This window comes from Haemaphysalis longicornis, unplaced genomic scaffold (genome assembly GCF_048455015.1).
Source record: "Haemaphysalis longicornis isolate Haplotype H1 unplaced genomic scaffold, Haemaphysalis longicornis Haplotype H1 scaffold_8, whole genome shotgun sequence".
Taxonomy (NCBI): Eukaryota; Metazoa; Arthropoda; class Arachnida; order Ixodida; family Ixodidae; genus Haemaphysalis; species Haemaphysalis longicornis.
Window position 1 is genome coordinate 7,838,347 of NW_027526445.1, and position 26,445 is coordinate 7,864,791.

General features: G+C 48.9%; 1 protein-coding gene across 1 annotated transcript in view; it reads right to left on the reverse strand.

Annotated features, from left to right (window-relative positions):
• LOC144150103 (phospholipid-transporting ATPase ABCA3-like) overlaps positions 1-26,445 on the reverse strand; it is a 149,240-nt gene that overhangs the window by 43,621 nt on the left and 79,174 nt on the right. The window contains exons 19-22 of the mRNA XM_077681917.1: positions 21,512-21,769; positions 11,057-11,313; positions 2,641-2,802; positions 75-233 (exon numbers count right to left, since the gene is read on the reverse strand). Coding sequence (XP_077538043.1) covers positions 75-233; positions 2,641-2,802; positions 11,057-11,313; positions 21,512-21,769 — 836 coding nt within the window. The remainder of the gene's footprint in view (positions 1-74; positions 234-2,640; positions 2,803-11,056; positions 11,314-21,511; positions 21,770-26,445) is intronic.

Consider the following 26,445-nt stretch of genomic DNA (forward strand, 5'->3'; position numbering starts at 1 on the left):
AGCGGCCGAGATTTTACTCACGTTAGACGTTTAATTTGTCATCCCTCCTTCGGTAAAAGTAAGAGGGTCCTTACCTTACTGGTCGCCTGGAGCAAAGAGACGTTCGTGATGTAGGCGTTGCCGCTGTGTGGCAGCAGCTCTCCTGTCAGAATACGGAACGTCGTCGTTTTGCCCGCGCCATTCACACCCAGCAGACCGAAGCACTCGCCTTTGCCCACCGTGAAGCTGAGGCCCTGGGTCATAAAAAATGACTCCACGTATAACTCCGACTGCTGATTTCTGGTGACATTTTGTCGGAAAAACAATGAAACTGGTGGTCTCGCTATCCCAGAGTCCACAAACGCATAAGACGAAGTGTGCTGCAGGGCCTTACGTGTACGCGACTACATGCAGAAGACACGAAAACATGCTTTAGTTCCACCCGGGAAACACCAGCGAGCCGCAACATCACCCAAATGCCCACCCTTGGAACACGACCAAAGATCTGCATAAGCACCTCTTGCTGCCCACCAAATCACGAAATCCTGTTCCCTGCAGCCGATTTCGGTAGTTTTCACAGTACTTTCAGGTACAAATAAATGCGTGATTATTCTGTCATAGGAATCGGTAAAACACGAAGGCGAAATGTGCAGCGAATCTACAGCTGAGCGTGATTTGCGGGTCGGCGGACGTCTTGTGGGTGTGCTTTGCAAGCGACGTCCTGCTTGCGGGTCGCTTCGGCACAGGTTTACTGGCGTCATTTCCGTGACGTATATGACGTCAGTAAAATCTTGGTGTATACCGGCATAAAACCCTTTCGTGTTACAATATAAAACCCCAAAACGAACAGCCCTCCTAAGCCGGGCTTGAGAGGCCTTCTAATTCTCCTCACGCACAAACTCCGCGGTGAACTGGCGTGTATGCTCCCATCCTATGCTATCTGCTTACATAACGTGTCTTCTGGTAAGCTCGAGCATCCACCGCTGGTGTTTGCGTATTGTAACTTCGGTGTACCTTTTTTTCAGTAGGGTTGAATCTTGAGCAGGTTGTTAAATGACCTCGGCAAAAAGCGGCAACTGAATAGACGGGACGGAATGAAAAGTTGACAAACACTCGCGCTTACCAGCAGCCAAATGATCTAATTGCACTGGGTCACCAACTTTATAGAGGCTGGTCGAACCCCATACAAGAAGGAAAAAGGAAGGGCCGGAAAAAATTGTTAAAATTTATTTTCAGAAAAGCGCAGCTAGGAGAATGGCGAAAACGAGTCATTTTTTTCAGATAAAGAATCTCTGTTTCATCAATCGATACACTTCTAAAACTAAGCGGTGAAGACTGTTAGGGATCCAAGTGCCTCACTTCGCCAAAAGATTCTTTACCTGTCCAAACGGCACATGTGCTTTATTGCCCATGCTGCGCCTCTTTAGAAATGTATTTTGACAGTTTCCCCTTCCACGCCCCCCCCCCCTTTTTTTTGTTTAGTAAACCTTTCGTGCTCTACCAGCCAACGGTTATCTCCTGGCGTGCGGGACAACGCGGCAGTGGAGGGGGGGAGGGGTTTTCAGTCATGGAGACGAGTGTAGGTGGCGCCGCGAATGGTTACCGAGCATAACCCGCGCGCGCGTGCATGTTCTCATCGGCGGGCACGTTGGCGGACGGCTTTGTCATCTGCTTTAGCGACGGTTGTTTTGGGCCTGTTATGGCGCAGCTTCACGTACATTGCGCGCTTCCTTCGCACGGCTCGATTAACTTGTTCGACAGCACCTCCTGGGTAACTCTGACCCGACCAAATTTGGTGGTCGTACGACAAAGATACCTTAAGGATTGGTTTGCAATAGGAGAAAACAAAATACAGACACCACTTACAGACATCTAGCCACTGGAGAAACGCTGCCTTTTGCGTACTGCTTGTCCCAAACGGGACTCTGCTTTCTAAATTACTGAATATACTATTTCAGTTGTGTTTTCAGAGGTGTTACAAATGGCGAAAGTAGCAACGGGATCGGATAAATAGCGATTATAAATGCCCCCTCACCTATCTCGCAATTCTCAAATTTACTAAACTAAGTAAACTAACTAGTTTAAATCGGTAAAATGGGAATCTCTACGCTCACATGCCGAATTGTTTCGGTGTCTGCGCTTGTGTCGCGCGGTGGTGTAGCCCCGAGCTGGCACATCACGATGGCTAGGTTCCGCTGTCTCACGCTTCGTAAGACGCTCCTCTCCGCTTTCTTTCTCCCGACTCACAGCCGGGCTTCAGAGACGGCGTCCGCCACTGTAGCCTGGCCGTGGCCGACGCTGGCACTGCGTTCAGGACACCGTGCCCGCGAATTCCAGGTACCGGCTGGCAGAATTTTTGGTTTCGCTTTTTGTAGAACACAGTGTGGGAATTTAAGTGACGTGCTATGGGCAATTCTTGTTGTAAATGTTGTTTAAAGCTTTCCTTTCCAACCACCTTCACTGGTGCCACTTTTTTTCTTGTTTGGGATTCCAGTAAAATCATTTGGCTGCTAGTGAGCGTAAAGGCTCGGTCTGCTCGTCCCACTACGTCTGTTGCCCTCCCGCTTTCTTCCGAAGTTTTCTTCCAGCGTCACAGCTGTGCGCAGGATGCTGCTCTAGACTTCACTTCCAGTTTCATATTTCCCCGGGGCACAAACCCACCTTCAGAGCGAGGTTGTTAACCATGTATCCGTAGGCCTTGAAGAGCCGCTGTACAACCACGAACGGTGCCACCGGTTTCCCAGGCGAGCCACCGGCCAATACACTCGACACCAGGTGCTTCTCAAGAAGGACGCCGGTGTCTTCTCCCTTGGTCCGAGACTGCTGCTGGAAGGGAACAGACACGCATATTGTAACAGTAAATATACAAAACCTGTGGTTGATTTATCTGTCATAGGAATCGGTAAAACATGAAAGTGAAATGTGCAGCGAAATCGGCAGCTGAGCATGATTTGCGGGTCGGCGGTTGTCTTGTGGGTGTGCTTGGCGAGCGACGTCCTGCTGCCGGGTCACCTCTGCAAAGGTGTACTGGCGTCATTGCCATGACGGTAATGACGTCAGTGAAATCTTGGTCTATACCGGCATAAAACACTTTCCTGTTAAAATGTAAAACCCGGAAACAAAAAACCCTAAGTACTGTTGGGAATTGACGATCCCACCGTTGTCTCCGAGGTTAGGAATGACCATCCCAGGGCGGTCGCCAAGGTTGTGACTCGCATCCAGCTCGTCACCGATGGTGGGAATCAGCCATCCCGCCGCTGTCACCGCTGTTGGGACTGGCCATCCGAGCGCAGTCAGAGGTGTAGCGACGTTGCCTTGCTCCGTCCGCTACCGACGCGGCGCAGAGCAGAGCGAAGAAGTTCTCGAGCCGACGAAAACTTGAAGTAACATTTATATACAGTATGTACAGGGTAAGCAAACGTTACATGACTCGCACAAAGGCGACAGCCAGTGCTGCCACAGGCCGAGAAAAAGTAGTAGATTTTTGCTTGAAAAATCAGCAGAAATCAGCAGATTTTACTATTCAGAACAAGTAAAAAAGAGCAATTAAATTTTCATTTTAAACTTATTTTTTAGCGCCCGCTAGCTAATTCATGCACGCGCATGTGTATGGTGGCGCCGCGTAGGGTGAAGGTACGCAAATGCACCTATGATTTTCTTTTTTTTTTTTCGGGTAGTATATGCTTTGCGCACGTCGGCGTCGCTCACTACTGAATTTTGATGGGTTCGCAATGAAGTCATATCAGAAATTCTTGTAATTGTTTTTATTTCCCTGATAGCCATTTTTTTTAGATGTCATCCACCACTGCCAGGTGGCGCGACGTGACACATCAAAACTGAAGTGTACGTGCCTGTTTGTAGATGGCTTTGTACACTGCAGAGTGACTACATAAACGAAACTTTTTTTTTCAGAAATACTGTCGTACAGAGATTTATTAACGGAGCTCTTTGCTCTTACAATAAATCAGTAATAGGACACAAGTAAATAAAGGCAATATATGACTGGTTACTGCCTATTGCAATCTGTAAGACTAGATGCTTAGTCTAGATATGAATGGGACTAGTCTAGAAGACTAGAGAACACTTTGTAAGACTAGATGCTCAGTCTAGATAGCCAGACTAGTCTAGAGGACTAGAGCTTAGTCGTCGTCTGCAGCCTCGGTGCTCTTGCGCCAAGTCTCCATTCTGCGGAGCAGGGCCTTTTCCACACTGAAGCCATAGCAGGTTGAGGAGGCAATCAAGCGTTTGGTGTGAAGCAGACCACACATAGTGTCCGTCGAGAGACTGTTCCGCTGCTTTGTTTTAAGCAGGTTGACCGCAGAAAACACCCTCTCAACTGGTGCACTTGAATGTGGCAAACAAAGCATAGCTGATACAAACTGCTTCAATGCCGGAAAGGCTGGAGTTCCGTCACAGTGTTTCATTTTGAACACGGACAGCCAGAACTCGTGCAGGGACGCTTCCATGCGTACGTTCAGGTCGACATTTCTTAGTACCCGCCATTCCGTGTCCAGCGTCTGCAGGGAGTCCAAACCGACCACGTTGGGGAATGCTGCTGCCAAGGGGGCAATCGATGGGGCTGAACCAGTCCTTGCAATGACAGGGTCTAGAAGTTCCAAATTTGATACTGTTGCTTCCTGGAAAGGTACTCTGTTCAGAATCTGCTCCACGCTCTCAATGTAGAACTCAAGGCACCTCAGACGAAAGAAGCGGCGCTGTTCTGATGTTGCTGTGCAGTCTCCGGACGAAAGAAAAGCGGCCGCGCGACCGCCAACATACATATCTTCCAGTGGCACAAATGACCTTGGGTTTTTGTAGTCAACCTTGTCCACAGTTGTGCCACGTGTCACTGACGTCTTGATGTAGCAGTCCATTATGGTCTGGAGAGCTGTTGTGGCAGTTTTTAGAAGCCTGTGTATCTGGGGCTCCTCGCTCTGCATTTGCTTGTTCAATACGTTAAATATGGGCAAGACAAAGCTCAGGAACTGCAAGAACAGCTTATTTACAGGATCGCGAAGCCTTGCATAAATTGTCTCTGACGCCAGAAGCCTGTCAACGGAAGCAGCGGCGGCAAAATATGCTTCTAAGGCGTCGTACTGCTCAAGGAAGCGATCCACAGCCGCAAGCAGGGACAGCCATCTTGTCTGGCTGGGATGAAGCAACTTGTGCGGCTTCAGCTCAAGAATGCTCTGAAACTTCTGGAAAATGTCCGTCCTCTTGGGACTTGTGCGAAAGTAGTTATACACATCTCTTACGAGATCCTCCACTACACGAGGAAGCTTTGCGCAGGCGTAGCTAGCACAAAGGTGGAAGGAGTGGCACAAGCATTTGAGGATGAACAAGTTAGGTACATCCCTCTTGAGAAGCGTCATCACAGAGTGATTCGTCCCCATCATTACAGCTGCGCCATCTGCAGCAAAGCCTACTAAGTTCTCTTTATAGGGCACTGCCGCCTTCTCGAACACACTAACGAGGGCTTTGTATAGACCGCATGCAGAAGCGTCCTCTACACGAACCAGGTCAAAGAAGGCATCACAAACCTTTTCACTGTCAAAAACTCTGGCCACGACACACAGGTGCTTTGAGGAGCTGATGTCCGTCGACTCGTCGATCATCACAGAAAACTTGTTCTGTCTGAGCAGACTCCATAGCTGTGACTTGCTCTCTTCACCGGTGACAGCCTTAGTGATGGCAGTTGTCTTCGTCCTGCTGCAAGCAACCTGCTTTGCGATCTCCGAATCAGGACAAATCCTCTTCACGAGTTTTGGCAGGTGTTCCATTACGGTGAACGGAAGGTTGTGCTCCGTGACAAACAATGCCATTCGTACCTCGGCTTCCTTTACCATCGAAAGTGTGGCCATCCCTTCCTTCATGCTGAGAAGCGTAGGCTGACTGCGCATTTTTTTGCTGTGTTCTCCATGTTTCGTTGATTTCATATGCCGCTCCAAGAGGGTTTTTCCAGCAATCAAATCCATGGCACATGCCGTGCAGTACGCGTAACCAGCACCCTTCTTACTTGGTTTGAGCCACCCTTCGAAGTCCTTCTCGCGCTCCCAAGATGCTTTGTACTTTTGCTGATACTTCTTCTTTTTCGGTTTCGGGCCAGAGCCACTCTGACACGAGTCACTTTCTTCAGAACTTGTCATTTTGAGGTTTGGCGGTGCACGTGAAAAGCAAAAGCGAGCTGCGCCGATGGCGGAGTGCAGCAGATATAGAGGTTTGGCGGTGCACGTGAAAAGCAAAAGCGAGCTGCGCCGATGGCGGAGTGCAGCAGATATAAAATAAAAGAGGTATTTATGCAGGTATAGAATAAAAGAATGATGATGATGATAATGATTCCTATTGGTTTCCCCTTTGAAGCGGGGTGATGACATGTCATCTTACCAAAAAGGGACTAATATAACCATGTTTTACACTCTTGTTTTAATACTAGCGCTGCTTAGGGCAGGCACTAAAGCATATTAGGCCCGAAATACTTTCTTTTTCTTGTTACAGGTGGTAACTGTCCTAGGCAATATTCCCCTCTCTGCTTTTCGTCCACCAGCATTCTAATCTTCTTTTCGTCCCCTCGACAGCCTTGAAGTTAACTTCCTCTCTGATACTCTTAAATCCTAGAGCTCCTGAAAGCCCAATATTCCCTTCATGTAGATTTGGATGGATACCCTCACATTCTAACACTATGTGCCGCATAGTTTGTTTCTTTTCCGCAGGCCACACATACCCCATCATTTTGTGAATACTTTCTCACAAAACTCTTAGTTCGCAGGCAACCTGCTCTAGCCTCAAAAAGCAAAGCACTGCCCTGGGAATTATCGTAGAAATTTTCCTTTCTGATGTTCATCTTCTCAGCCCTGTACCACCAGGTTAAGTAGCGTCGGGTTAAGTAGTATTGGGTTAAGTAGCGCCACCTACAATGCAAAAAGCACAAGTCTTCGGTTTTGTTTTTGACTCGCCATACCAAGCCGTCGGCGGAAAGCATGGAGGAAAGAATACTCAGGAGAGGCCCCTGGCATCCCAATGCATTGCGAAAAGTGTGGAGAAAGTTACGTCATTTTTCTTGAGCCCATGGACAATCTTGCTTACTTGTTTATAACTGCGGCGGCCAAATTTGGGCAAATAGAACGGACAAATTTTTAAGGCGCTTGGTATTTCGCTGCCTCGCTACGCTTGCAAACCAGCGCAGTCACTACGACAAACGTTTTTAGATTAGGCCAGTTTGAAAACTCTGCCGTCGGAGGCGTCTGCGTTCGCCATCCCGCGAGCCTGTTGCTATGATGACGACAAACGCTACTTTGCCAGGCTTAAGAGCTGAAAAATCGTCCTTCTAACTCAAAAACGAAGGCCGTTTTTCGATTGAAACTTTGGGTGAGGGTTAGAATGGGCAAATTGAAGGCGAAATCAACAGCTTAGAACATGACATCGCACCGAGGAATTAGCGACGAAGCTGTTTTCGCTTCGAAGCGGGAGGGCATGGCGACGCCATGTTAGTCAAATCAAACCGGAGACAGCAAAGGATGATGGGATAGAGTGCTGGGCTCCGTGGGCTCAAGTCATGGCGGGACTCGGCTTCACAAATGTGACGTCAGGGCCTCTCCTAACCTTTTCTTTCCTCCATGGCGGAAAGATTATTTTGATCCGCTTTCAGTTCTCGACGACCTTCAAAGCCAATCAGAACAGGTTCTCGGGAAAATTGCGATGCCCCGGTTAACTCGAGCTGAGGGTCAAAATAGTAGTAGCTTTTGTAACCTGATGTGCAGAAGGCAAAAAAATCAGTAGATTTTGCACTCTTATCACTAAATCAGCAGAAATTGAACAAAATCAGCAGATCTACTGATAAATCAGTAGCAGTGGCAGCACTGGCGACAACACCCTTTCACTCGGTGCTTCCGAAGAGACTGGTGCCGGAGAGAAGCCGCCGAGGAATGCCGACGATGAGAGCCTCCGGACTTCTTTTATAGCCCGGGAAGTTCGTTGTGGCCCCAAGAAGTTCGAAAAGCTCCAATCAGGGCTCTCGCTGCCTGAAGTTCGAATTCCGACGAATGGTAGCGAAGCGGTGAGTCAGCTGCGCCGCCAATGGGGAAAGGGAGAGCGATGCCGCCGCCGTCTCCGTGACCTCGCCTCCGGGCGTAGCGACATGCCCTTGTTTGGGTCGTTCTCCACTGAGGGATTCGGCCGCGCCGCAGCGTTTCGAGATGCAGGAGTCGGCCGCGCCGCAGCGTTCTGAGATGCGGGATTCGGCCGCGCCGCAGCGACGAAAGGGAGAGGCGTGACTCAGCCTCGCTGTTGGCGCGTCGCCTCGTGCAACGCCTGTGGGCCAGGCGCTCTGGCACAACAGTACTATAACGTACTCTTTAGTACTAACCGTTCCTCCCCCGCAAGAAGACCGTGTGTGCAGGAGTGCACCCTTTACAGGCCTCTTGCTTCACTGAACTGGCGTCAGTTCCGTGGCGGATATGACGTCAATGAATTCCTTGTGTATCCTCGAGTGAAACATTTTCGTATTAAAATGCATAAATGAAAGGTCGGCCATGTAATGAAACTCTGTTTTAGTTGAGACAACCATGCCTTTTGTCCCACAAAGCAGGAACGTTTTCTGTCAGGGAAAAATAGATGAACCACAATATCTATTTTTTCTATCATATTTTGTTATTGACGTAGCGTTACAGGCCACAACCTATCAGCTGCTTGGCCTGTTGTACTGATAAGGAAGCTAAGGCGTTGTAGAATCCAGTCCGCAGCCAACGCGGGCGACAAAGACAAAGAATGAGGAAAGACTGCGATGACAAGCCGCGGCTAGTGGGAAGCAGAAGGAGCGACGGCGCCAAAGCGAGAAAAGGTGAACACTTTGATTGTTCGAGTGCGGAGCACCTTTGGCACGGTGTGCGAAGAACATGCAACAAACGCCGCGTTCCCGACTTCGTCTTCCGGAGTGATGCGTTCACATCTTGCCGAATCTCACGTTCGTGAGGGAGGGGAACGATATGTTCACCAAAACATGGTAAAACAGCGCGTCTAGAGACAGCACGCAAAGCAATGAATACACAGGACTAGCGCTGTCTCTTTGCTTCTGTCTCTAGCCGCACTGTTTTACCATGTTTCATTCCTCCAACCAACTAGCCCACGTTCCATCACTGAGATGTTCACGCGCATACTTGAATATCGATCGGCGGATGTCTGATTTTTCGGTAATTACTTCCGGCCACAAATTTGCGTCTGTAGTCCGCTTGCTGCGATAGACTTCTCGCCTGTATCTCGAATCACTGAGAATCAAGACTACACTTAATCGCAAAACAGCCGCTTCCCACGCGTGTGTGCACGTTCCTTAAGTTATAACATCTTAAATCTGACATAACCGCACCACTACCACCTTCACTTTTATTGTGGACAAGGCTGGCGAATGTGGGCCGATAGGGTTCTTTTGTAATTACAGTAGAATCTTGATAAACGGAAATACGTTAAACGGAATTACCGCTTCAACCAACACTAGCATGTAAGTTTGTTGATTATGTGTTCAGATAACGTAAAACCACTTTGGGCAATCGGAACTGAAGTTTCCGCGCCACCCTGTAAACGAAACCAGAAATGGAACTTCTTTTCACACACATTGCCACGACCATGACCTTTTTTCGATTCTGGCTGTTTCGTTTTTGTTTTCTTTTTGTTGTTGTTTTTTAGCCTCTTTGCCCGGTAAGCCTCGTCTCGTTAGTAGTCAACCGTGTTAGCGCGACGAATGCAACATCGCAGTTCCTGTTCCAGTCGTTTGGATTCGATTCAAGACTGCGACGTTACAGGGTTCAGCTCCTGCCGCCTTGTTCGTGCCATCGTTGTGCTATTCGCGCTTCGTTACCGCGTTGCCGTCTTCTAAATTCGGCGGCTCGTAAACACTCGTGAAATTGAGGCCTCTAGCCTTCCCGAGATGCAGTTGCAAGGTCTGAAACAAAAATAATTGATGCATTTTGCAGTGCACAGCGACTCATTGTTGCCAAATCAACTTCGTGAATGCTGTGCCTAAACCTCTCGTAGTTTTCTTGCTTTCTGAATGACTAGCAGCTACGTTAAGCTTCTAGAGCTTAGAGTTCTACTAAATGGTATTAAGAGTGTTTGCTCACATAAATTTGCACTTATACACATCTATCTCAGTAAACGGAACTCCTGTTAAACGCAACTAATTTGTTCTGTACCTTGAAGTTCCGTTTATCGAAATTCTACAGTACAAACTTTTGTGGTTGGTGCACGTTTTAATTTGTTGTCAGGCGAGAGTTGCGTATGAAGTCACAAATAGACGTTGAGGCAAAATAACAATTCGCAAGCGCAGAAGTATGCCTGAGCACGTCGTTTGATTGCTTGGGTTTAGCGACGACATGGTTTGGGCGCTATGTATATTTATCCGAGTACAGTAAAAGCTCGTTAATTCGAACTCGAAGGGGGCTGTATTTTTTTCGAATTAGGCGGAGTTCGGAGTAGTCGGCGGTCGCTAGAATGAATGGAAATCGCGCCACACTGCGCGGGCAGAACTCAAAGAAGTATACTCGTTATGCCGAAGGCGCTACTACACGTTTGTGGCGGGTGATTTCGTCAATAATGTTTCGCAAATAAAAATGGCATGCGCTCGAGCACTGGCGCCGGTAGCGCTGCGCTCTCTGTAGAAGCAAAATAAGCTGTTGCAGGAGCGTGGCGCATGCGACACGCTGTTGTTTTTCTGTTTCGTTCTTTTGCATCGAGTTAATTTGGTTTGGTTTGGATTTGCAACACATTGTAATCACTCTGGGCCGACTTTTGTTCAACGAGGAGCGATGGAAACCAGGGAATTATAATTCCAATTAACCGTTCTATTTACCGACACGATCGAATTATCCGGAGCTTTCCCCCATTGTATTTTACAAGGCACGAGTTCGAATTAACCGGAAGTTCCAAATAACCGAGTCCGACATAACGAGCTTTTACGCATTCATCTCGCCAGTAGGAAGTGCTTGCAAATCGAATGCAAGCGCTTCACAATTCTATTTAGTGGACGCACAGACAAACACATCCGCACGGCTTACATTTCTCAGGTGTAGCTGTTGAAGGAAAGGTATACCTCTTTCTTGGAAGCTGGCAAGGTTTGCACTGAGCCGGCGGTTGCGACCTCGTATCTCAAATCTTCGCCCTCGTAGACGGAGGCATCCGGGGCACTCAGCCTCTTGCTCACTTGCGGAAGAAACCACTCGAGTAAGAGCAGCAGGCCGAACATCGCCGCGCCCTCGACGGACAGGCTGAGGAACTCGAAGTAGGCGGAGTAGTGGTGCACGTCGAGCACCTTTATCGCGTGCTTCGAAGGGTCGGGTGCATCGAGATCTGCGCGGTAAGCACAAAAATAAAAACGCCAGAAAATGGGCCTGCCCCTTACCACCTACACAGATTGTGAGATGGAGAAGGGACTCCAGACCTGCACCACAAAAGTATCGCAGGTACCACCTACACAATCGACAAAAAAGTCAAAGCCACTCCACTCAATGTGAAAGCTGTCGGAAGTGCAGAGCAGTGATTCGCCATAATGGTCTGTACCGCCGTTATCCGCTTACTGTTACCACCCAATTCAATTCCAATTTCCCGCTTTCGCAGTGCTCGCGCGCCACCTACGTAAAACTGCGCCAGCGGAAGTTGTGTTCTCTTCGTGCTTTTCTCCCTGCGCGTGCTGGCGTTGCACTGCCACATTTTGCGTTTACTATCGCAAATACCAACCTTACGGGCGTTCTTAACTAAAGGAACGCGGGCGCTGCCGGTTAATTGCGCATATTTTTCCTCAAATGTACCTATAGTTTTCTTTGCGCTAAACAACGGGAAGATGCATGACAAGCGCCAACGTTTCACGAGTTTCAAACGCTTATGACTATGTAAACCGCTTGGTTTTCCAGGCCTCCGTGGTACGCCGCGAACAGCAGCGTTACCCCGAAACGCCGCCTTAGTGCGCTTTATACTTGGGTCGGACGAGCGAGCTAGGGCAAAGCGGGCGCCTAAAGGGCTCTGCACTTAAAAGCACCGAGTGGTTCAAGGACGGAATCCGAACTTTTGTTTATTTTGTGTCTGTTTAAAAGTGCCCGTTTCGAGCGAGGCAGGATTGGCTGAAAATAGACGACTGGATCTGACGCGGCACATAAATTGGTCAGAGGCATCGCAAGACGCCTCACACGAGTGAAAAGCAGGCTAAATCATTTTGTTTTTCGAAACGGACACAACTCACGTTTCCGCCCCTGTTTTTCTTTCGATTTACCGCTTATTATGTCTGCCTTTTCCCCGCGTAGTGTGCATCAACTCTTCACCCGGGCTGACAGAAATAGCGTTTAGGGCATCGTAGACGTCCTTAACTCGTCGCTCACAGCCTTCAAATTTGGAGGGATAATTGTTTCGCCAGCGACCGCAAAGCCCTTGCATTCGCAGGATACGTGTGCGCTTCCTTTGACCATGTGGAGCGGGAGAAAATACTCTGATCGAGTGAATTCTCTATAAATTCTCAAAGCACGAGAATTTTTTAGAATATTCTTGTACTTTTTTCGCTTCTCATGCGTCTTGATGTTTGACAAGCAGGAAGGATATGGTTGGTATTCGCTTGCTGCCCGCCTTTTCAGGCGCTCAGCCCAAGGACGCGGGTGCGATCCCTGGCGTGGTAGTCGCATTTCAGATGCAGGCGGGAAGCAATTCCGTGTGTCGAGATTTCAGCGCAGGTTAAAGATTCCCACGTGTTCAAAATTAATACGGAGCCCTCCATTACGGCCCAGGTGCAGCTGCATCACATCAGAACGAACAACTGTGATATTTGGCCGGCGGACGCGCGCGTGGGTTTCTTAAACTACGAGAGGGCGCCGGCCTTCGCTGGCCGCTTTGTGTGTGCACGCGCGCGTGCGTGCGTGCATGCATGTGTGTTGCTACACTGCCATGCTCGATTCACTGTACTCCGGAAGTTGTACCCGTATTCAATCGTTGGTTTTGTCTGTGGTTTCTACTTTTATAGTGCACCTCCTAAGAAGTCCTAGTGCTGTTGGTGGTCACTTCCAAATAAATAAAGATATAAATAAATAAACAAACAAACAAATAAATAAATAAATAAATAAATAAATAAATAAATAAATAAATAAATAAATAAATAAATGGGGTCACCCGATGGTGTACCGTCGGCGGAGGCCCGCGTGCATCGAGCGCATCGAGGCTCACAACGCGCTGCGGCAGCCCGCCCAGCCGGGCAGGTACCAGGCCGACGCTTCTCAGGTCGGCCAGATCACTGATAGCCAGAAGAAAGGCCTAGTTCTTTGCCCGAGGGTTAAAAAGAAAGTTCCGCCCTCAAGCGGCGCTGGCGAACACAATCAAGTTGAAGGGGACGCTTGTACTAAGCATAAATACCGCAGAAAGTGGTGGGGTCGCCCAGAGAGGGGATTGGTATGGCATCTTTAAACGGAAAGCGTGGGTTCGCTCCTGATTCGAAATGCGCGTTTTAAATTCGGTGCACTTTAGGGGCGCGGCCTGTCATCCTAGCTCGTCTGGGGTCACGGTATCTATAGTGGCAACGCGTAACGTTTAACGCTGCGCCGAAACCCAAACAGACTTCGAGAAGTTTACCGCTTCCCTTGGTAATGATCGAACCTGGCCCCTCGAGTTACGAAGCAGATGACAATCCCATCGAGCCCCATAGGCAGAAGTTGCTCATAAGCAAAGTGTTGGCTGCCGTCGTTAGGCCGCTAACGACGGCAGCCAAAGGCAGCCAACGACGGCAGCCAACAATATAACATCTTTTAAGATGTTATATTGTTTATGCTGAACGAAACAGTGGAACATTGCTCTTGGTCAGGCAGTCTAAATTGCGCACGCCTGGTTCGCGTCTATAAAAGTGGTAAAAAAAGAAACCTTCAAACATCGCCCAATTTCGAATGTATCGTGCTAATCGGAAATTCTTTAAATTGATGACATCAAACATGACTTCAAACATGACTTCAAACATTAAGCTACATGAACTACTGAGTGAGCATCAATATGGGTTTATCTCCGGCACGGGCTGGCGGTCATTTGATATTTTGTTTAAAGAAATCGTCGTGCTAAAATATTTCTAGTGTACGGATTACCGAACTCTCACTGTTAAACCTATACTTCTGCTGCACATACCTCGGCCTATGACGCCATTGGTCCATACCCAATACGGAGTGGCTTTGAAGCCGTATTATATACCTGCTATTTTTAGTTAACTGCCTGACGAAATGTTCTCTTCAACTACGCTGAAACATTTTCGTGCCGCAATTCTAGCATTGGAACGTTGCTGAAGTATGTTCTTGTGCGCGGTGACTGTTCGGTTAGCTCCGATTTCTAGTTGCTTCTTGGTAATGAGAAAAATGCTAGCAATGTAGTTATAACCAATGCTAATTAATGTATTTTTTATTTTGTCTGTCTTTTTTCTTGTCTTTTCTCCTCCCTTTCTTTTATTTTTCATTTTTTCTCTATACTGAGTTATCGCTATCAACGAGCACTTTTGGCAGAAGTGATGGCCGCTGCTGCCGGGCGACTCCGCACAAGCCCGCCTGTTGGCTTTGGGGGTCTATTTTACCTGTGCTTGTACTGCTCGATAATAGACAAATGATTGAAATGTAGGAAGCTCCCACTAACGTGTAAGACTTGAAGGTGAAGCTGTAAGCAACCTTAATGACCATCACGAAGGTTTAAAAGGTTTAAGTCAACGATTACAACCGATTTGTTTCTTCGCTGACGCAGTGACCTTTACTCCATCATTGTTGCTAAAATTGTGAGCTTCTTTCTTTGTTTTTAAGTAGTAATAACTGGACATCCCCTTGGGGGAGGGGGGGGGGGTTATGCTATGACGTATTTCTCGTTCCGAGCAAGTGTTTCCACGATTACAGACAACGCTGGAGTTGTATTGCCAGTCTGCAGCCAATCTCCCTAAGTGGGTTTGCTTGGCTTAACAAACGTGCGCCGGGGACGCTGGGCGGGCTCCGCGAGGCACGCACATACGGCCGCTCGGCATAATTAGAGAGATTTAGAATAACGTACGAAACCGTACGCAAACAGTTAGCGAACGCTATTTCTTTGCGTCGTTCTCACTGCGCATGCGCCGTACGTTAAGCCGCTTCTGCGTTCAGCGGACGGAAGTCGAGCGGACGCTATTTCAGCGAAATAGAGTGCGTACGTGAGGCCGCTTGCGTTTCCAACATGGCGGCAAGTAGCCCGGCAGCGTATTCCCAAACCATATCCCTTAGGGGCCCAGGCCGACCACACCCCCTAAGCAGCGGCGCAGCAAATGAGGTTAAAAAATTGCACTTTTTAACCTCATTAGACAGCACCATGACGTCACTTCCTCTATGTGCGCGACTTCATGCGAGGTGGATTTTTTCTTTTTTCCCCTCCCCTCGTTTCGGCTGCTTGGCGGCGGCCGATGGTTTCGCTCCGTGGGCAGGACTGGCCTGCGGCGCTTGGGAAGCTAACGCATATGTGGTAGAAGTTAACCTTTTGTACCTGAGCCCCTGATCTCTCCGCACTCTTCTTGCGCGCCTGCAAGATGACGCTGACCTCCGATCGTGTTCCTAGATAAGCGATCGGCTCGGTGCTCGAAGTGCGCGCGCGCGTGGACGCTTTCACGTACATGTGGCAATTATACAAGTTCTGGAAGGCAAACACTGTAATAAAACTGAAGACAAAGTTTGTTTTGATCTTTTGTGATCGCGCTGCTTCGCGGTGGCCAATGGTTTCGCTCCTAGCACAAGCCTGGTGTACGAGCAGGGAAGATGAAGCTCGCTCTCCGCGCTCTCTTGTGCGCCGTCAGTCGCTCGTCTCCCATGCTGTTCCTAGTTAAGCTAGCGCTCGGAGCGTTGCTCAAAGTGCGCGCGCGGATGGATGCTTTTGCACGTACATATGTAGTTATTGTTTACGTTCCGGAAAGCAAGCACTCCCAATAAAGTGAAGGCAAAAATGTTTTTTTTTTTTTTTTGTCTTGCGTGGTCCTTTGGACTCCCTATCGAAGCGCAGAACGTTTGCTCTCATTTGGTCGAAAGCACACGCGTACGTCGGTCGCTCGTATGCTGCGAACATCAGCGAGCGTGTTATTCGCCATACTCGTCTGTGCCTCGCACTCGCGCTGAATTGCCCATCACAAGGTCCGTTCTCATAATTGCGTGCGCCACGCGCGTCCCCCGCGCATTCACGCGATGATCGAGAAGCTTATAACTTCTGCTTCATGGACAAGCACGAGCAGCCGCTCGAGATCGTCAGAGATGACCTCGCGTCAGCAAACCATGAGTCTGTGTTCCGCGCGAACCTGTCTGACGAAGTAACAGTCAACGCCTTCACGGACACGTTGAGCGGGTGCACCAACGCAACCTGGATTGTCCAAAAGGTCCAGAAACGGGGCGAAAGGTATGTTTTTCGATACGAAGCGTTGTAGTGCACGAGGGGGCGTTTTGCAACTTCTGTTGTACTATTTATATGTTTATTCCTGCTATTTCTTGTTTATACATTTGTATACTTTCTTGCGTGTGTGTGGCTTACAGTTGAGGCGCGAGCTGTGACACAATGCTGTGACACGTAAAGCGGGTGCACCAACGCAACCTGGATTGTCCAAAAGGTCCAGAAACGGGGCGAAAGGTATGTTTCACGCGCATGTGGCAATTATACATGTTCGGGAAAGCAAACACCCTCACTAAAAGCTCATTTTACAGCACACAGAAGGGTATACAATTTAGTTGGGTGCTCTTTCACTATATACACACCTCAAAACGTGATTCGGTGCTGCAGGTAAGGATCACAAGAAAGGCAGCCAATTACCCATGACTACATTTACAAACTGTCTTACCCTTGCGAAATATTACAGCTGCATGAACTGTACATTTTGGCACTTTCATAAGCAATATTACTTTGAATTTCGTTAACATTAACTTCATTGCAATAATTCTTTATCAGGAACACTGCCACTAAGGAAAACATTGAAATTTGTTAACAGCAATGGAACGTGTGAATCGTTCTTGCAAGGGTGATACGTTGATAAGAAAGACACCAGCTCAAACGTACACGTTTTACACTCGGTCATAAATTCTGCATAATTTGCACTGCCGTTCATAACTTTAGGGAAACAATATCGAAAATACCCAAGGGCTAAGTAATAGTTGGATTGTACAGCTACTGAAGTACTCGAGGAGTTTGATATATGTCTTCTGTACAGGGCTATTCACCACAGTCTCTTCACTGAAGCCATCAGGCCGAGTTTGATATCAGTAATCATGCGTGCTACCACTCACGCTAATGCCAATGTCGATTAGTTATTTTTAACAATTTGTGCTTCATGCACAGAAAGATTTTGCTGCATAAGATACGTTATTTGTAAATATACAGCTCCAGCAGGATCCGAATGGCACTGATGCCCCCCTGTAATCGGGAAGGCACACCAAATCGTTACCACTTAATTTAGCTCTGTCCAATATCCGACCGTAATCGCCACAAGCTTTTAACTCTAGGTCCTGCCCCTGCGACTGAACAGAGACATGTTAGTCGGGTCCGTGACGATCCCACCGCACTAGAAGCAATTGCCGAGTACGCCCTTGAAAACGGACTCTACAAATTTATGTAGCAGCCTGGCCGACTTCCCCGTTCGGTCTACAATGTGAACTGTCTGCAGCGTGCACTGTTTTTAGTGTGAACCGCATTGTCCACAGTGTGAACTGTACATTTAAGTGTGAACTGTGCGTTTTGCTGCCACTGACTGACTTTAATGTGTTCATTTTGCGATTAGGACCCCAAGACTGCAACTGTGTTCATTGTTTGAGTTGTGACCTTCCCTCTTCTTCTCACCCATGCTCCCCCAGGGCCCCATGGCCTGTCATTTAATAAAGTGTTACACTCACTCAGATACGTTTATTCTTTTCGCTGGTACTAATGAGTTGTTGCTCGTAAACTTGGAGTCACGGCAGTCGCAGCAGAGATAAAACTGAGTAAAAAATTTCCCCGCATTTCCCCGAGGGGAAGAATGTGAAAGTGCGAATGCAGGAGTTGAATTTGCGCGGTTCGGTAATGTTCGCGAAAGAGAGATCACACACACACACAACTACAAAGAGAGAAATATGCATTTATTCACAGACACCTATTTGTGTTGTCGTTGTACTTGATTGCTAGAGCGGATCTCAGCTTTGAAATTTCGTGTCAGTACTTCTTTAAGCGGGTGCATTAGCCCTTCTCACGCCCGATTTCTGGCCAATCCCCCACGTGGGTATGTGCCATGCACAGACACCTATTTGTGTTGTCGTTGTACTTGATTGCTAGAGCGGATCTCAGCTTTGAAATTTCGTGTCAGAGCGGGTGCATTAGCCCTTCTCACGCCCGATTCTTGGCCAATCGCCCTAAGTGGGTATGTGGTGCGGACGGACGGACGGCGGTGGACGCGTGATTCAGATTACTTGGCCAATCGCCCTAAGTGGGTATGTGCTAAAGAAATTAGGAACTCTTCTTGGCCAATCGCCCTAAGTGGGTATGTGCTAAAGAAATTAGGAACTCTTCTTGGCCAATCGCCCTAAGTAGGTATGTGGTGCGGACGGACGGACGGCGGTGGACGCGTGATTCAGGGTCGCTTAAGAAGTGCATTCGCACTTAAAAAGTTATCTCCTTGGCGCACTATTTTTGCGATAGTGACCTGGGAGTCCAAATAGAGGAAAAAATTGTCACTTTTCGAAATCCACTGATGGGTATAGATGGGCCGTTTGTGTCTGTTTCCTGCGACGCATTTTTAGCTACCACATATATAGATTTCTGTAGTGTCTGGCCTTTTCATTCGCCAGCATTGTGTCGCAGCTTGCGCCTCAACTGTAAGCCACACACACGCAAAAAAGTATACAAATGTATAAACAAGAAATATCAGGAATAAAAATATAAATAGTACAACACAAGTTGCAAAACGCCGCCTCGCGTACTACAACGCTTCGCATCGAAAAATATACCTTTCGCCCAGTTTCTGGACCTTTTGGAGAATCCAGGTTGCGTTGGTGCATCCGCTCTACGTGTCCATGAAGGCATTGACTGCTACTTCGTCAGACAGGTTCGCGCGGAACACAGACTCATGGTTTGTTGACACGAGGTCATCTCTGACGACCTCTAGCGACTGCTCGTGCTTATCCATGAAGCACAAGTTATAAGCTTCGCGACCATCGCGTGAATGCGCGGGAGACGCGCGTGGCGCACGCAATTATGAGAACGGACCTTGTGATGGGCAATTCAGCGCGAGTGCGAGGCACAGACGAGTATGGCGAATAACACGCTCGCTGATGTTCGCAGCAGACGAGCGACCGACGTACGCGTGTGATTTCGACCGAATGAGAGCAAACGTTCTGCGCTTCTGTAGGGAGTCCATAGGACCACGCAAGACGAAAAAAACACATTTTTGCCTTCACTTTATTGGGAGTGCTTGCTTTCCGGAACGTAAACAATAACTACATATGTACGTGCAAAAGCATCCATCCGCGCGCGCACTTTGAGCAACGCTCCGAGCGCTAGCTTAACTAGGAACAGCATGGGAGACGAGCGACTGACGGCGCACAAGAGAGCGCGGAGAGCGAGCTTCATCTTCCCAGCGCGTACGCCAGGCTTGTGCTAGGAGCGAAACCATCGGCCACCGCGAAGCAGCGCGATCACAAAAGATCAAAACAAATTTTTGTCTTCATTTTTGTGAGAATGTTCGCTTTCCAGAACTTGTATAATTGCCCCATGAGCGTGAAAGCGTCCATCCGCGCACGCGCACTTCGAGCACCGAGCCGAGCGCTCATCTAGGAACACGATCTGAGGTCAGCGTCAACTTGCAGGCGCGCAAGAAGAGCGCGGAGAGATCAGGGGCTCAGGTACAAAAGGTTAACCTCTACCACATGTGCGTTAGCTTCCCCAGCGCCGTAGACCAGCCTCGCCCACGTAGCGAAACCATCAACCGCCCGCAAAGCAGCTGAAACGAGGGGAGGGAAAAAAAAGAAAAAATCCACCTCACATGAAGTCGCGCACATATAGGTAGTGACGTCACGGGGCTGCGGCCAAGGTGGTTAGAAAATTGCCTTTTTTTTAACCTCATTGGCTGCGCCGCTGCTTAGGGGGTGCGTTCGATCTGGGCCCCTAAGACATATGGTTTGGGAATACGTAGCCCGGCAAGCATCCACGATTCCGCTTTTCTGTCGACAGTAATTTGCTCCCGATGAACCAAGTTCTTTGCCCCTGTGTTTTGAAATACGTCGAGTGCTTAGCACATCGCCCCTCGCGCAGCTCCGTATCGTTCTGACATCGCTGACTGCCCGAACGAAGCTTTGTAGCCAGGCCAGCGACCCAAGCGGTGTGTGTGTGTGTGTGTGTTGTGGGCGCGTTCGCGATGAAATGCGACGTTGTGTTTCTGCGGGTGGACAGTGCTTCCCATGCTCTGGATTATCTTTCTCGAGCAACGTACGACTCAACCTCGCATCGGGTATGTACAGTGTGCGCGGCTAAAAGCCTTCTCGGCTTGAGCGCCAGAATTAAGTGGCTTGCTGTTCTACCCCGCAAACCGCGTGCGATGTGAGTGCCCAATTTACGACGGCCATGGGGAGGCAACCGATCGCCGGTCGATCGCAGTTCAGACTTGCAATGCATGTCGTGACGTTGTGTTCATTCGAAACGCCTCTCTGGATTGTTTTGAAGTTGAATAAAATGCATGCGTCAAACCCGGGCATTCGGTTCAGGGCTTTCTGTGCGATTGCACGAAAGAAGTTCCGCGGGACTTCGACGGTGTCTTTATGGAACGTACTCAGGTATGAGAATATTCGTGCCGTGCACTGGCCGTGTTGCATTCAATACTAACCGGAAAGCGTTTGTTTACAATTGTTTGGATAGTCGTAAAATCTCGAAGCACTCCGGCACTCCGCACGCAGATCAGTCGGCGAGGCATTTCGCAAAACATTAGACAGATGGCGCCGTATGCATTAGCGTGCCGCTACGCAAAACTAATTAGACGCTCTACTAAAACTCCGATCGCGGTGTTTACGTAGCGGGACGCAAAAATTTAGCGTTTAGCGTACGCAAAGGCAACTAACGCTGTACGAAAACTATTGTCGGGTAGTCGCCGCAGTCTTACCCGATCTCCCTAAAGGTGTATGCTCGGCTCGACAAACGTTCTCCGGGGACGCTGCTTGGTCGCCGCGACTCACGCTCAGACAAGCGCTAAGCATTTTCTTGGTTTTGTTAAGTACCGGGCCGTCGCCGCGACGCCCGCGCTCAGGTGCGAACGCTCGGCAATTTCTGAGTATTTTTAACGGCGGACCCGAAAAGCTACGATTTGCACAGCAGCTTCGCTGTTAAAGAAGTGACTTCCTCTCAGCTTCTTGGCCGTTCCCTTGTATGAGTACGTGATGCATGGCTGGAATACTGCGTTGAGATATCACCGGATCCTTGCAATGTGATGGGCTGTCCACAGCCACCGGAGATCACTGATCACAACTGCTGACGGCGGTCGATTATTGGGATACGCGGCAGCGACAGGAGACGCGCGCGGCAACACGTCTTCACTTACGCTGGCAGCACTGCATGAGCGACTTCATGTGCTGGGCGACCTTGGTGTTACAGCGGCTTTCCAGTTGGAGGATGTCCCGGCGGCAGATGTCGGCCTCCCTGGCCAGTTGCAGGATTTTGGTCATGCCCCGAGAGTACGAGTTGGAAGGCAGCAGCCGCGAAATCTGGAGCAATATTCCGATCCCCGGCGCCCACCACTCGCTCCGGATGTCATCGGCGTAATGCTCCATGAACACCGATCCGAGACAGCCCACCGCAGCTGTCGAGAGATTGCGCAACAAGACATTGGCTGATGAGAGGCCGACGGATAGCTTGTGAACCCCAAGAACAAATTTTTAGAGTGCCCGTGCATTGTCTAGCAAAAATCGTTCGACCCAAGAGCCTCTGGTATGGAGGTTCACGGTACAGTTTTTTTAAAGATGATAGCTTTTCTTGGGTGACAACCAGAAAATTTTTGGTGTCGGTATATTTGGCCCGGCTGCTGAGTTTAACCGTCCGTTCAAAAAACAGTTCAAAAAATGCTTGAGTACACGGTAATTTGAAAAAAAAACACTTCAAACGGCAAGAACTGCCCCAATGGCTCATAATCGTATATATTATTCAGAGCAATGAAGAAAGATCAGGCATATATCAGCTAAAGCGTCAGTACGAGAGGGAGACAACCAGCATAAACAACCAAACGCACAGCTTTGATGCACATCGCGCTATCTGGCTGAAAAAAATTGCAATCCGTGCGCAGGCGAAGTTTTCTTAAGATGTTTGAGTACACGGGCTACTCCTCTATCGAATGCCTGCTCAACAGGGTGATGGGGCATATTTGTTTGTTGCTCCTTTGTCCTATTTTTTACACCGCTACGCAGCCGTTCTAATTTCTGTAAGCAGCATTTATCACTTCCAACGTATCAATATAGGGACGAAGCCCCTTAGCAGCTGGGGCTTTCGGCCTCTCCTGTCGTCGTCATCTAATGTAGTCACGGTACTAAAACTCCGGGACAATCGTTTTCCAACGCCTTGCGCTACACCATAACGCATAGAAAAGAGAGTGTATAATAGATAAATCAGGTTCAAAATAAACTAACGTAATTTAAAGATTTGTGGAACGCTCCCTGTCCGCTTCAGCAATCGCCAAGCACAAGCACAAGCTGTTCGTAGACGGGTTATACTTTGTTACACTCAGGCACCCACCGGTTCAAGATCGGGTCGGATGGTCGGTCGAAGCAAGAAAAGGCATTATTAGAAGATGTTTGCACCCCCTGGCTCTGACGTCGGCTTAGGGACTCGCGCCGCTGTCGTCTGCTAAACCAGGCTTGTGCGGGGCAGCACTGCTTGTGCTGGGAAATGCCCGCTTTGATGCTGTAGCGGCTTCAGCTCATTATTAAGCGCATTTCTAGCAAGTCAGTTATTTTCGCCAGCTTCTGACACCTCTTAATAATTTCAAGCGGTATCCCTCACAAGTTCTCATTACACGAGAGAGAGAGAGAGAACAGCTCTCATCAGAGCATTGGCCAGAAGATCGTGTATAACACGTTTTTTCTAGCTTTTCCGCGATGTTCAGCACTCAGAGCTCCTCGATAAGTATTGAAAATGCGTAGGCGTCCCTACCGTAGTTTTGAGATGCTGTTATTAAGATTTAACAGCTTAATGGTATACGCACCAAGCCGTGGGCCCCTCTCCCGCATCGAACAGCAGGAATTAAAGCGGCTGTGTTCTATTACTTTCGTTATTGACTTATCAGATTAAAAAAATCATGCCATATCCACGGAATGAATGATGATAAGTGGGGCGAAACTCGAGAGGGGGAGATCATCGGTAACCGTAACTCTCCCGTGAACGTTCGCCCATTACATCATTAAGAAAGACGTAAGACTGTGTGCGTACATTGCACAAATCAACTTTTATTTTCGGAGTCAATGCTCCCAGGCCCAGACCTGGTGAAAGACCCCGCGCAATCGAGGACTACCCCGCACCTCACCACAATTTGTCACGTAGGATGGGACACAACGGTAAAGAAAACTTTTATTTAGGGCGAACTTGTGCCCGAACAAGACGAGAGGAAACGAGCAAAGGTCCTTGCGTCTCGTTCGATCTCCGAGAACGACTGCCTGCGTTCGTGGCGTGATCTCTTGCGTGATCTCCCCCTCGCCGTGCACGTGCGCTCGCGCCTCCGTTGCCGAACACAGACAAGCTCGCGCTCCCGGTGCCGGGTTTGCGCTGCCGGTTGCAGCCGGTTGTTGCGCGTGCAACGCGGCCCACTTTGCGACATCTCCGAAAGCATGCGGCGGTCACGTACCACGAGACACAAGGGGTGGACAGACCCATGGCTTTAGGAGCTTCGCCCCTAAAAAAATTCTGTGCCCAACGCATTCATTTTTCTGCACCGTCACAAAAGTCTTATTAGTAGGTCTGGGGATGTTTGGGAGGCTCAGAAAGATCGTGTGGATAAATTTTCTTCAGGCTGTATGGCATACATTTCCCTTCTTCAGAAATTGGCTTTCGTTATGGCTGCGTGCAAAGTGCATATCCGCAGCTTGCGTTGCTTATTCACATGCAAGTACAATGAGAAGGTTTGTGCTACGGCACCGTGATCGCGCCCCAGAAAACGTTGTTCAGAGTACTTGAAGTCGCCTTTTGTGTACCGAATTTATATCGTAACCATTGTTATCATAATGAACCGACTCAACCCGAACAATTATAATATTATTACGGTGTTGAAGGCTTGATATACTCGCTAACAACCGCAATACATAGTACACGTGCATATATTACAAAATTTAAACCGATGAATATTTCCAACCCGCTCTTTGTTGTTTTCCATCCTTTCCAGGTGTAAAGAACAAATCCTGGTCTGCTCGGGATGGCGTTCTATGAATTGAAGTAATTCTTCCTGGGTTGTCCTGGACTGAGAAACCGGCCCACTAATCAGCTCGATTCTAGGATTAAATAAAATTTTCAGCTATCCCCCTCCTCCTCTTGAGTGCAGTTTTCCTATGACGCGTATGTGAATATTGGGAAGATATGGCAGTGGGGAATGTACCGAAATATCCCTCCAGGTCTGAACATAGTGTTACTGTATCTTTACCGTAGACGTGACTCGTCTTGCCCAATAAACCTCCATACTAGTTAGAATCCTGGCATAAAACCAGCACGCGCCTATACACCAGTGGGTTATTTGGAAGTGAACCACAGTTTTTTCAGCCCATAGGGTGTGTCAATGTACTTTCATGCATGACATCGTAAAGTGATGTGATGCAATACTTTCGAGGGTTCGGCAAGGTTGCAAAAACTGTTTTACCTTACATATGATTATCGGGAGTCGTAATGCGTCCTGCCAGAGTCGACAGACCCAAAGGCCTGGAATTTGTTTTGGTGTTGTATTTTCGCTGTTGTCGGTTACTGGCAGCTGGCTGTTCCCTTTGTTCGAAATACTGCTTAATACATAAGCTGACACCTATAAAAAAAAGCTGACTTTTCGCGCTCCACACAGGACCAGCTCCCCAAAAAATAGGGTGACGCCGGAAATGTTTCTTCCGTAGCAGTATCCAAAACTATTATTTAACGGACTGTTCGAGCTAGTGTATGCGATTTTAAGTCAGTTATTAGTTACGAACACGCACAATCAGGTGCGAACAAGCATCAGACGTCAACCGAGCGCAAAGCAGCAGCAGGGAGAGCGAGCCGGAGTGAAGCAGACGACCAATGCGAGAATCTCTAAGCCGACATCACGAAAGCTCGCTTCGCAGCGCCGCGCGTGGTGGCGCCTAGTGTCACTAGATAAGGTTACAGAGTATCGGCACTCTTTTCTCTTATTGTTCTGTGCCGCCGCCGTGATCATTGGTCAATTCGCATCACGTGACATTTGTTTACACTGCGACGGTTCATGGGCATCGCCATTTTGTTGCTTATGCGTTTTATGTCGGTCAACTGTGGTATTCTCAACTTGTCAGCCCTGCTCTGCGGCTGCGCACGACTGCCGTCGTTCCGAACGCGATTCAAAGATAACGCGCTTCGCAGCATTTCGGCTGCAGAAGTGTGTCCGAAGATGCGGTGTTGCGGCGTCTTCGGCAGGGTTGTTTACAAATGACCTCGTCAAAGTGAGCGGTGAGGCCACAGAAGTGGCAGTCTGGCAACACTGATAAGCACCAAAATGGCCGCCGTTGCTCACTTGCGTGCCTCAGTGACGGTACTCTGTAGCTTATCTAGTGACACTAGTCGCGCCCACCGCCGAAATTCGCCTGGTACCGGGGCCTCGTTGATCACCGAGGATGAGCCCCCAGTGCGAGGCGCGGGAATTGCGCTGCGCTCGCGTTGACCCCTGCCATTACACCAAAATGGGGCACAAGGGGCATTAAAATTGCTTGAATCCGGTTCAACGCAAGAGAGAGCGCCACCGGCTCAGCCAGCGTAGGGAGCCTACACGCTGCCATCTTTTAGGGTGGTGTCAGCCTTTGTCGCACCGCTCGCCACCGCCCGCCAACACACAGTGTTGCCCGTCCAGGTATCCATGGCAACGGGCGATGAGAGCGCCATGTTCGTTCCCGGTCAGTCGTTCCTGCTGCGTCGTTCACGTTGGCGCGGGTGTGGAAGCTGTGCTATTCGCTGCGATTAACCAAAGCGCTCTCAAGCCAGCCTGTGCCATGACACCATCCTCGCACTAACTGCCTACTTTGGAAGCAGAAATGCCAGGCTGTTGCGTGCCGCAATGTAGAAACCATTGCAGACAGAGGGTACGAATGTTCCGCTTCCCGTCCAACCCTAACCTGTCCAGTTGGATTGCTCAAGTGAAGCGAGATTGCTGGGAGCCCACCACTGATTCCCGTGTTCGCGAGGTTAGTACTGGAAAGATTGCACGCAGCTCTTTAGTGTGCCTGTTTCTTGCCCTCTGCCAGTTTAACGTTGATTTTGTTGTGTGCCGACGGGCAACGGGTGACAGTCGCC